The sequence below is a fragment of the Nansenia antarctica genome (genome assembly GCF_963989245.1).
Source record: "Nansenia antarctica genome assembly, chromosome: 5".
NCBI lineage: Eukaryota > Metazoa > Chordata > Actinopteri > Argentiniformes > Microstomatidae > Nansenia > Nansenia antarctica.
In genome coordinates, this window is record NC_137690.1 from 75741907 (window position 1) to 75754619 (window position 12713).

At 50.4% G+C, this 12713-nt stretch overlaps 1 protein-coding gene across 1 annotated transcript; it reads left to right on the forward strand.

The window, feature by feature from the left end:
• On the forward strand, window positions 1-11439 carry rfx5 (regulatory factor X, 5; the record flags this gene model as incomplete). The annotated part of the gene is given in 13 exon segments (XM_080531983.1): window positions 1-116; window positions 370-403; window positions 4241-4324; window positions 4328-4353; window positions 4807-4953; window positions 5527-5673; window positions 6148-6214; window positions 6704-6902; window positions 7930-8021; window positions 10021-10335; window positions 10438-10649; window positions 10755-11097; window positions 11290-11439. Coding segments are annotated over 13 exon segments (1932 nt in total).
• Between the last annotated feature and the right edge of the window lie 1274 nt (window positions 11440-12713).

A 12713-nucleotide genomic window follows, 5' to 3' on the forward strand; every position in this document is an offset into this window, starting at 1 on the left:
ATGACGGAGGAGCGGCTGAGGGCGGAGCCTAGCCCGCGGGGGGAGGGGCTAGCGGAGGGCGAGGTGGGGGACACGGAGCCCAGCATGCTGCTGCAGAAACTGAAGAGTAACATCTCGTAAGTGTCGTCTCCTCCCCTCCTAGATCTGCACCAGGGGAGGCTGGCGGAGGTAGGAATCGGAGGACGGGCTCGTTGTTGTAATGCATCACGGGATGGAACGGGTTTGTTACCGTTCCTCTTTCCTGTTCCGTGGATCACAGTGACCTCCGTCAGCCTCCCCTGGACTGCACCTTCTACTTATTACTGTTTATTGTCTTGAAGAAAATAAGAAAAGTTGTCTTTTGTCTGATTTGTGTCCTTTCTTTTGCAGTAAGACTGTACAGGGCAAAGTGGACACCATCCTGGTAAGTAAACACTATTATAATGCATGACACAGAATGAGACGTGTTTGATACCTGTCCTCATTCCATGCATTATAATGAGCCTGTCATTCTACCTCCACCAGCCTCCCCCTTCCAGGCCAATGTGGTGTGGTGGAGTGCTTTGAAACTTTATTTGTATAGCGCTTTTCCTGCAAACGTTGCAGCTCAAAGTGCTCCAATCATTATATAATCATCATTTAATTTTTTTCCAACTCAGAAACATTGCCAAAATCAGATCAGCACTGCCAAAGAATATTATAGAGCAAATCATCCATGCTTTCATCTCTTCCCGTTTGGAATACTGTAACTAAATGTTTTCCTGCCTAAGTGATTCCGCAATTGCTCGACTCCAACTAGTTCAGAACGCAGCTGCGAGGCTTCTGACATACACCAAACGAAGAGAGCTTTACCCCCATTCTAGCCCACTTACATCAGCTTCCCGTACGTTTTAGAATACAATTCAAGATCCTCACCTTTAAGGCCCTCCATGGCATGGCACCCTCCTATATTTCTGATCTTTTAACACAATACATTGCACCTAGATCTCTTAGATCGTCTGACCAACGGCTTTTAATTGTCCCACGGTCCCACGGCCTTGTCCCCAGGCTCAACACAAAGGGTGGCCGTGCTTTTACTGTTGTAGCTCCAACATTATGGAATGGCCTCCCCCTCACTGTCAGGTTAGCTGGGTCTGGACCACTTTTAAAAAAACGTTTAAAAAACCACTTATATAGGATGGCATTTTTATAAGTTGTTTTCTCTTTTTACTTCTGATATTTGCATTGATTTGATCATTTTATAATTTTATAATTTGTTTTATTGCTTGTGTGAAGTGCTTGTTTACTTTTTAATGAATTACGCTGGCTGTTTATTTGCTGTGTTATGCAATATTCTACCAGATGTCCTGTGAAGCACTTTGTGACTGCTGTCTTAATAAGTGCTATACACAAAAAAAAAGTAAAAAAAAAAAAAGTTACATTATAAATAATAAATTAAAAGTTAATTATTTAGTCATTTAAAGGCAATATTAAAAAGATGGGTTTTTAGTCTTGACTTGAACATATGTGCTGAGGTTGCATCCGTAATGTAAACTGGCAGTGAGACACAATCCGGAGCATAAAATGAGAATGCAGCCTCACCAGATCTCTTCTTTTGTACATGTGGTACACAGAGAAAACCAGCGTCAGAAGACCTGAGAGCTCTATTGGGCTGATATGCTAGCAGAAGACCTGAGAGCTCTATTGGGCTGATATGCTAGCAGAAGACCTGAGAGCTCTATTGGGCTGATATGCTAGCAGAAGACCTGAGAGCTCTATTGGGCTGATATGCTAGCAGAAGACCTGAGAGCTCTATTGGGCTGATATGCTAGCAGAAGACCTGAGAGCTCTATTGGGCTGATATGCTAGCAGAAGACCTGAGAGCTCTATTGGGCTGATATGCTAGCAAAAGACCTGAGAGCTCTATTGGGCTGATATGCTAGCAGAAGACCTGAGAGCTCTATTGGGCTGATGATAGGATGTGTTTTTCTTTGTACATAGGTAAACTCTAAACACTGTATAAACTCATCAGTAATCATAATCAAGTTGTAACATCTAAACTGTTGAGACTCAGCCAACCTCTCTGTCTCATGCTCACGCCATGTACCTAAACGTGTAACTTGACTTGGGGGCCAGTGGAGAGATCAGGGTCAAGAGGTCAGTATATTTAGGACCAGCCAACCAGCTGAATAGACTCGGGTGACTTGGTTGCCATGACGACCAACCCGTTATGGGATGGTCGTCATGGCAACCAAGTCACCCGAGTCTAGTCATCTAACTTTATGGTCAACAACAAGTTTGACAGGAGAATAATGATTTGCAATGTACAGCTGATCCTGTGTCAGCAGGAAGCTAGAATATAAGAGTCACTGTGAATATCATTCTGTGTGCGTTCTCTGTCTGCATGTGACGGCACACATCCAGCGCTGTGGAATAAACTTTATCTTAACTGTCTACCTTGAGCAATCTTTAAATAATTACTTTGGGTATCACGATCAACCAATCTTGGCCACCGCCCATCATCAGGGAAACATCCAATAACATTTGGCGTCACGAACAGGATGCTAGATTCAGCGAAACAGGTAAGGCATGATAACACAATGTGATTATTTGCTTTAACCTGAATTGCTGTTCTAGAACGAATCTAAAATGTTTTCAAAAAGGAGATGTATTGATATTGGAAAGTACTAAAAAATATGAAATGATTTGGCCATAATATTTAAAAGACTCTAAGAGAAGTTTCAATCAACATAATTGATTACTAAAACCGCATGTCTATTAACATCATGGGAAGCAAACTAGTATGTATGGCATGCAGAATGTTATCATTAAGAATGAAATGAATAACAACCATATTTCTGAACCAAGCATCACAACAGGGCGAGAGTGTTAAAACTCTGACCCTAGGCTATTAATAGAACGGAGACTGCTCCTGTAACCAAACACACACACACACACACACACACACACACACACACACACACACACACACACACATACATAGACATATTTATCTCATATTGAAATTATCATGCAAATCTGTATTAATTCAGCAGACATATAACATTTTGATTGATTTAGTGAACAGAGAAATACACATTAAAGGTCTTTGCACACCAATGCGTGCGTTTTCGCATGCGTATTTTTTAATCCGTCATCCGAAAAAAACGTTACGCACAGAGACCTTGCACACCGGACCGTTGCGGAGTCAGTTGCGTTTTTTTACGTTGCGAACTTTCGCAATATGCACTCTACATTCTAAATGCTTGATTTAGCAAAAGGTACAAACAACTGAGAGCAATATAACTAAAACCAAATGGTAGACCACATCAGTAGAATGTATTATCAGTAGAAAAGTACAATACATCTTTATTTCTTTTAACAAAGCGTGGTGTGCATCTCCTGCAGTGTGATATCTGTAATCATACCATGTGTAGACTCTCCGCTCAGGGTTGCCAGATGGGATTGAGAATTTCCAACCTAACCACAGTCTAAAAACGGCTAAATCCACCAAAAACCAGCCCATCTGGCAACCCTGTCTCCGCTGCATCAGAGTCTACTTCAGCAAGAAAGACCTGGAATGTATTTCTGACAATGCCTGTCGATTCTATTTCCTGACAGAATCAAGGAAATCAAGAGACATTGAGCGAAGGACTCAGAGACCGAGATGCTGTTAAGATCTGGTCTAGTTAACCATTGCAGAAGTGGGGAGAGAAAGTTGCAGATGCTGAAGGAAGCTATTGCCGGATGAAACATGAGAAATGAGACAAACTAATGACATTTCAATGTGACAAACAATGGAAATGTTAATTCTTATGATTTAAGACAGAGACATGATGATGACAAGAGAGACTTACACATACTTTTATGTAGTCGTAATTGTTCAATTGTACTGACGCACGCAACTAACAGTGTCATCAGCAGCAGTGAGAGCTCTATTGGGCTGATATGCTAGCAAAAGACCTGAGAGCTCTATTGGGCTGATATGCTAGCAGAAGACCTGAGAGCTCTATTGGGCTGATATGCTAGCAGAAGACCTGAGAGCTCTATTGGGCTGATATGCTAGCAGAAGACCTGAGAGCTCTATTGGGCTGATATGCTAGCAGAAGACCTGAGAGCTCTATTGGGGTGATATGCTAGCAGAAGGTCTGAACATATTCTGGTGCTGTGCCAGTGAGAGCTTTATAAACAAGCAGAAGGATCTTGAAATCTATTCTGAACTTAACAGGAAGCCAGTGTAGATGATGTTTCTGACTGTTCCTCTCCGTCTCTCTCTTCACAGCAAGATGTCCAGCGCTTCTCTGACAACGACAAGCTCTACCTGTACCTGCAGCTGCCCTCTGGGCCCGGCGCTGGGGAGAAGAGGTGAGCTCTACCCAGGGTTGCCAGATGGGAGTGACAATTTCCAGCCCAGCCACAGTCTAAAAACCACAGAATCCACCAAAAACCAGCCCAAAACTTATATACTAACTCATTCAGAGCCGAGGGTGAATAAAGTCATCCCAAACAGTCACCATCCCAGACTGCCAAGGGTGACTTTATTCACCAGGAATGCAGAAATGTTGATGCTTCATGTTGTAGCCAATCAGAGTGTTGTTGCTAGGTAGAACACTGGGCTCTCGAGGTGGGGAGTGTTCCGGAACTCTTTGGCAGTTGGTTGGTGGGTTAACTGTAGCTGCGTTCGTAAATCGGTTCATTAACATATAAAGTTGTATCTGCAAACCAACTCTGCTGACTGTGTTGTTGTGGTTTTGTTTATCATGTAAACAACCAACTCTGCTGACTGTGTTGTTTATCATGTAAACAACCAACTCTACTGTGTTGTTGTGTCTGGTCTTCGTCCTGCAGCAGCAGCAGCAGCAGCAGTGGGGTTGCAGTTGACCCCAGCTCCTTCAACACGGCCGACCAGATCCACACCTGCAACTGGATACGCAGCCACCTGGAGGAGCACGCAGACACCTGCCTGCCCAAACAGGACGTCTACGAGACCTACAGGTGAGTCAGACACAAAGACTGCCAACGGCCCCGGGCCTGAGCTGGATTACTCTTCCTGCTACGACTGGTGGATTGATGATTCACTTACTTAGTCAAATGTATCTGTTGTAAATCGCTTTGGAATAAGGCGTCTGCTAAATGCCAAACATGTAAATGTAATATACAGCTTCTATAAAAATCAACAGTCAGAAAACACCAACCAACTATGTTCTGAGGTTTGTGGTGAGTGAACACAAATATGGAAACTACCATCTATAATGCGATGCTTTAATCTCCAAACATTGTTAATTGGTACCTTAGAGTTAACGTAAGTATATATCCCCCTGCTGTGTTCAAAACTCCTTGTGCGCTTAACTGCACTTCGCTTTAGATATACGCCATTTAGCGCCATTTATACGCCATTTTATCCAAAGCGACTTACATTGCAGTGAGTGCATATATTTTATAGTATGTACGGTCCCAGCCGGGAATCGAACCCACAACAACTTACGTTGTCAGTGCCATTGCTCTACCAACACAGAGGACCACGTGACGCTAACATGCTAACCTGCTGCTCTCTGGCGCCCCCCTCAGGCGGTACTGTGAGAACCTGCAGCACAGGAACCTGAGCGCCGCCAACTTCGGGAAGATCATCCGGGACATCTTCCCCAACATCAGGGCCCGCAGGCTGGGGGGGCGGGGCCAGTCCAAATATCCTTTCAGGAAGCTGTTGTTCAACTCGTGAATGAAGTCGCCCAAATTCTAGAAATTGTGTTCTACCTCCCCCAGCCTCCCCTGGTGTTCTACCTCCCCCAGCCTCCCCTGGTGTTCTACCTCCCCCAGCCTCCCCTGGTGTTCTACCTCCCCCAGCCTCCCCTGGTGTTCTACCTCCCCCAGCCTCCCCTGGTGTTCTACCTCCCCCAGCCTCCGCTGGTGTTCTACCTCCCCCAGCCTCCCCTGGTGTTCTACCTCCCCCAGCCTTCCCTGGTGTTCTACCTCCACCAGCCTCCCCTGGTGTTCTACCTCCCCCAGCCTCCCCTGGTGTTCTACCTCCCCCAGCCTCCCCTGGTGTTCTACCTCCCCCAGCCTCCCCTGGTGTTCTACCTCCCCCAGCCTCCCCTGGTGTTCTACCTCCCCCAGCCTCCCCTGGTGTTCTACCTCCCCCAGCCTCCCCTGGTGTTCCTTAACTCCCCCTGCTGGTACATATTGCTATAGCGGGATCCGGAGGAAGACGGTTCTGAACATGCCTCTGCTGCCCAACCTGGACCTGAAGAACGACCCGGTTAGTCTGCCCCCCCCGCCAGCACCCCCCCACCTACAGCTACTGTACTCTAAACTGTAAAATACCGTTAAAAACCTCCAACTATGTATTATTTCTACCTTCTGATGTGATGGCTAGGTCTGGTGATATCAAGGGAAAGGTTGTTTATATACAAATCTGCTGACATACACTTGTGATCACTTTCAATTCAATAAAACGAGCTATTAGATATACTTCACTTTCTGTTCTCGATGTAAAATCCGCATTTTTCAAAAAACAACAAACAAACTGTCAAACTTCTAAGATGTCTTGCTGCAAGGCATTCTGGAACCTGCAGTCCTACCCATTCTTAGCTAATACAACAGAAATGTACTCCTTTTTAACTCTCTTAACGATAAATAATAACTCTTTTAACTGTCAATCAATCATGTAACCTATAAAGCTACAACAAACAAAGTGACTGTTTCCTGTTTCCTGTTTCCTGTTTCCTGTTTCCTGTTCCCCCCCCAGTCGGAGCTGACGGAGCTGGTGCAGACCTACAAGCAGGAAGTGACGGAGGCGGCGTGCGAGCTCATCTGTGATTGGGCGCAGAAGATCCTGAAGCGCTCCTTCGACACGGTGGTGGAGATCGCCCGCTTCCTGGTGCAGGAGCACATCGTCAACCCCCGCTGCAGCCAGGCGGAGCTGGTCACCTCTGCTGCCCTCTCAGGTCAGTCAGGGTACTGCTGCCTCCTCAGGTCAGTCAGGGTACTGCTGCCCCTCTCAGGTCAGTCAGGGTACTACAGTCAGGCTGAGCTGGTCACCTCTGCTGCCCTCTCAGGTCAGTCAGGGTACTACAGTCAGGCGGAGCTGGTCACCTCTGCTGCCCCCTCAGGTCAGTCAGGGTACTGCTGCCTCCTCAGGTCAGTCAGGGTACTGCTGCCCCCTCAGGTCAGTCAGGGTACTGCAGTCAGGCTGAGCTGGTCGCCTCATTGTCCTAATATTTCTAAGAACCATCCACGTCTCAGAATCATGATCGGTGTATTAAGTATGATTTAAATCGTGGTAAATGAAGGGACTAAATCAGACGACATAGTCAGGGGTGCACATAACTTTTTGGGGCCAGTGCTCAGAGGAGCACCTAGGGATGCTGCTTGGTGCTCCCCGAGCTCGCGAGTCACGACCCGTCCCACAGGATGGATAAAAAAGGGATACATGGATAACTTATATTAGCAAAACGACATTTATTCATAAATAAAGATGAACGAACAAATGATTGTGTGCAAAACAAAATAAACAAATGCAAAATCAAATGACTGCTCTTTAAGCATGAACGTCTGTCAGACTCCTTTAAACACAATGAAATCAACTGACATCTCTTTAAGCACTGCTCTGTTCTGTAAACACTGAAATCAACTTTTCAACAAAAAGTTACAGCCTAAGCATTTATTTATGCTACAAGCTTAATCGTCATCATCACTGCTCTCTTGACTGCTGTAAATTATCACTGTCCTCAATTTCAACCATGGTAGAGGATGTTTTTTTTGTGCCCAATTTATTTATTTATTTTTTATTTATTTTTTGGTGCGCAACAGCGCCTTCATGCGGCTGATCTGCCGCGCAGCATGCATTTTGGCGACGCATGCGCACTGGCGCACCAGTTATGTGCACCCCTGGACATAGCGGTGTGTATTGTTCTAAGGGGGGCGGTTAGGGTTGACTGTGATCCTCTCACGGTCGGCCATCTTGTCTCTCAGGAGGTCCTCCGAAGCCTCACAAGGTGATCAAGAAGAACCCTCTGCCGTCCAAAGGAGGCGGCTCGGAGACGGAAGGAGGCGGCTCTGAAAAGGTACTGCAGCACAACACCCTCAGCCTGGGTGGACCTCAGTGTGTCTAACCTCAGTGTGTCTAACCTCAGTGTGTCTAACCTCAGTGTGTCTAACCTCAGTGTGTCAGACGTTGGTTATATGAACACAGTTGTCACCTGAACACAGTTTCCAGTAGAAGTTGCTAAATTATGTTGCCTGCCTCTCTGCCCTACTACCCCCCCAGTACCCCCACACTGCCCCACTGGGGAGAGTGCAATCCTCCAATCCACCAAGCAACTCAAAACCAGAGTGAATACCAACAGAAGAATATTGGGGATTTTGGCAAAAAACTTGGGCCGCTACTCACACATTTAGCTGTGTTGCTCATTCCACAAATGCATGATCCTTACAAGTTGTACCTCGTTGTAAAAGTGACTAATCAGGCTTTTCAACGATATAAAACACAATACCAATTTGTATCATTAAAGGGGAGGAATGGCCCCACGGTGGTGTAGGGGTCTACGCACTGGCCGCTAGTGCATGCTGCCCACCGGGGCCGGGGTTCGTATCCCGGCTCGCCAGATCCAGATAATGGCCGAGGCACACGGGAAGCGGCATATTGGCCGGCCGCTTCCGAGGGGGGGTATAGGAGTATTTCTGGACTAGGATCCGTCGCGCAACACCGCCCCCTGGGGTGCCGGAATAACGGTACTGGGCTCGAGGAGCCAGTCAGCCTAGTCTGCCTGGCGCCCTCCTCTGGGACTGCCGGCCACGGGGTCGGGCGACGGATCCAATGCAATAGGCAGGGGATAATTGGATGCTAAGTTGGGTTAGATTGGCTACCAAAATTGGGTGAAAAAGGGATAAAATCTGAAAAAACAATTTTTTTTTTTTTTTTAAAAGGGGAGGAATAATCGACCGAAGTAACGTTTCAGAACTTTCTTTGAGGAGTTTATATTAGAGAAAATAATTGGTCCCAATGTTGATCCCTGGGGCACACCTCTTTGTTGAATTGCAGTCAGAGATATTTCCATTCAATACGACACATGTTTTCTGTTATGAAAGTATGAATTAAACCACAATATTGCATTTTTAGAAAGGCTTAGAGTTTGTCTAAGAGCCGATAGAGATCAAAACCCTTTTGTTAGATCAATAAAGATAGCCCCAGTGTGTTCAGGTGTGTTGAGGAGTGTTCAGGAGTGTTCAGGAGTGTTCAGGAGTGTTCAGGAGTGTTCAGGTGTGTGCAGGAGTGTTCAGGAGTGTTCAGGTGTGTTCAGGAGTGTTCAGGAGTGTTCAGGAGCGTTCAGGAGTGTTCAGGAGTGTTCAGGTGTGCGTTTAGGAGTGTTCAGGTGTGTTCAGGAGTGTTCAGGAGTGTTCAGGAGTGTTCAGATGTGTTCAGGAGTGTTCAGGAGTGTTCAGGAGTGTTCAGGAGTGTTCAGGAGTGTTCAGGAGTGTTCAGTTGTGTTCAGGAGTGTTCAGGAGTGTTCAGGAGTGTTCAGGTGTGTTCAGGTGTGTCCAGGAGTGTTCAGGTGTGTTCAGGTGTGTTCAGGAGTGTTCAGGAGTGTTCAGGAGTGTTCAGGTGTGTTCAGGTGTGTTCAGGAGTGTTCAGGAGTGTTCAGGAGTGTTCAGGAGTGTTCAGGAGTGTCCAGGTGTGTTCAGGAGTGTTCAGGTGTGTTCAGGTGTGTTCAGGAGTGTTCAGGAGTGTTCAGGTGTGTTCAGGTGTGTGCAGGTGTGTTCAGGTGTGTTCAGGAGTGTTCAGGTGTGTTCAGGAGTGTTCAGGTGTGTTCAGGTGTGTTCAGGTGTGTTCAGGAGTGTTCAGGAGTGTTCAGGAGTGTTCAGGTGTGTTCAGGAGTGTTCAGGTGTGTTCAGGAGTGTTCAGGTGTGTTCAGGAGTGTTCAGGAGTGTTCAGGAGTGTTCAGGTGTGTTCAGGTGTGTTCAGGTGTGTCCAGGTGTGTTCCGGAGTGTGTTCAGGTGTGTTCAGGAGTGTTCAGGTGTGTGTTTAGGAGTGTTCAGGTGTGTTCATGCTGTCGTCTCTCTCAGAGGGAGAAGGAGGACCAGGCGTCCCAGGGGGGGAAGCTGCTGCCGTCCGGTGAGAAGTCGGCCAAGGGCCCCCCGCCCCCCCACCCCGCCCCCGGGGGTCGCGACCTCCAGGTGGAGGCCCTCATGAAGCACCTGCCCCGCATCCTGCCACGCAGCTCCGTCCCGGACAAGCCCCCGCTCCCGCCCCCCGCTCTCTCGCTCTCCGTGCGCTCCTCGCCCCCCTCCCTGGCCCCCAAGGACGGGGGGGTGGGAGTGGGGGTGGGGGTGGGGGTGGGGATTGGGGGGGGCCCCGGAGGAGGAGGGGGCGGGGTCAAGGTCATCGCCATGGCTACCATGGGGGGGCCTCAGCAGCAGCAGCAGATGGGGGGTGGGGGGGGCGCCCTCCCCCTCCCCCTCCCCGTCATGATCCTCCCCCAGACCGTCAGCCTCACCTACCCCTCCGAGAAGAAGACCTCCTCCTCCTCCTCCGCCGCCACCACGGTCACCGTGGCGACCGCCGTGGCCCCGCCCACCTCCGTGCTCCAGAGGGCCCGTTCCACGGCCCCCAAACGGCCCTCCCCCGAGGCCCCGGCGGGGGCGGGGGGGGGTACGCCGCCCAAACGAAAAAGAGGACGACCCAGAAAGCCTCGGCCAGAAGACGCCACCGCCCCTCCTCCTCCTCCTCCTCCTCCTCCTCCTCTTTCTGCCCCCCCTCCCCCTCCTCCCCCTCCTCCTCCTCCTCCTTCCTCGGTCAGCCAAGCCCCCCCTCCCTCCTCCTCCTCCTCCTCCATCGTCATACCGTCCGCCGTCACCACCGGGGGGGTGATCCAGAAGGCCTGCTCCTCCTCTTCCTCCTCCTCCTCCTCTGCCCCCCCCCAGGTGGTGGAGATCGTGTTCCAGGACCAGCAGACGTTGGTGTTAGGCCAGCTGCCCCCCCCCTCCTCCTCCTCCTCCTCCTCCTCCTCCTCTGCGGTTCCTCCGGGTGAGCAGGTGCATCGCAGCGTGGTGGTCCAGTGTCAGCAGCCCAAGGCGGAGCCCCCCCGGCCCGTGCTGCTGCTGCAGGGCCCCGGGCACCCCAGGTGGGGGCTAGGGGGGACGGTGGGGGTGGGGGTGGTGGTGGGGGGGGGAGGGGCAGGGGGAGGCCGGGCCATGGTGGAGGTGATCCAGAGGGCTCCGCGACCCCCCAGCAGCAACAACAACCAGACCCAGGCCCCCCCCCACCCCGGACACCCCCACCCCCACCCCCACCTGCCCCTGCCCCTGCCCCTGCCCCTGCCCACTCTGCTGGAGGACAAGGGGGAGGTGGAGATCACCCTGACGCCCATGGACCTGACCCCCCCCTCGGACCCTCTGCTGGCCTCCGCGGCCCTCCAGGGCGGGGGGGGGGCTGAGGGTCCGGCCAAGGCCCCCCCCCAGTCTGATGGACCCCCCTTACCCTGACCAGCACCCCCCCCGCCCCGCCCCGCCCCAGACTAGGGAGGCACTAAGGGACTATCCCCTACTCCCCCCACCCCCCTACCCTCTCGCCCCTCCTCTCAACAATTGGTGGAAATCCTCAGATCGGCAGATTGTTAGAGAGCCAGTGAGGATCGATGAAGCCAAACCACTACTACCCCCCCTACCCCCCCCCCCTTCTCTAACCTCCCCCCGGTAACCTTCCATTAACTCTCTGCCGCCCCCCCGTGACTGTTCAGCGCATGTTTTGTCTGTGTTGTCGTGGCGATGAGAGAGACAGAGAAAGGCGACGGGTTGTTCACCTGACTCACCTGACCCCCCGGTGGTGAGGTGGAGTATTACGGGTACGGACCTCAACAGGTTCTAAGTGCTACTCTCCCTGGGAGACCCCCCAGTAACCCCCCCCCCCCCCCTCCTTAAATATGTTTTATTTACATCTTCAGTTGTGTTTTGTTTGTGTTTGTAGTTGTGCTTTCAAACAGACTTCCAGAATAAAAGACAGGACAGATATGAAGATGTGGAGTAGCTGTGTTGACACGCCCTGCTGTTGAAACTGTTGAAACTGGGCGTCGAACACACACAAACCAGGTCTTACACACAAACCAGGTCTTACACACAAACCTGGTCTCACACACAAACCTGGCCTCACACACACACACCCGAGCACTTCCTGACTGGGAGAGATGGCAGTGTTTCAGCACTCTGGTCTCCGGTCACCTGACATTGAGGAGCCATTCTAGACTATTCTCGTCATCTAGAGTAACTGTGTCTCTCGGCGGTTGTTTTTTAAAATTACGTCTCACCTCAGGAGGCGAAAGCTTCGAAGCACAAACCGGCGAGCCTATAGCTCTATAGCCTATAGCTAGCTAAACAACCTGCAGGGCAGCAGAGGGGACAGCTAGCAGCTAGCAGCTAGCAACGATTCACTAGAGTAGTTAGCTTGACGCTAAGCTAATGCTGATATACGTTGCCATCGCCAAATAGTTAGAGACACCCTCCCTGCCTCTGCCCCCCCCCCCTCCCCCTGTTACCCCTGTCCACCCTGCCCCCCCCCTGTCCACCCTGCCCCCCCCCTGTCCACCCTGCCCCCCCCCCTGTCCACCCTGCCCCCCCCCCTGTCCACCCTGCCCCCCCCCCTGTCCACCCTACTGCCCCCCTGCCCCCCCCCCCATGTTCCCTCTGCAGGCCTTCTGCCAAACTTCCAGCCTCCTGGTCTGCGGCTCTACGAGGGGGGGGGTCGACATCGTTGGTGCTAACCT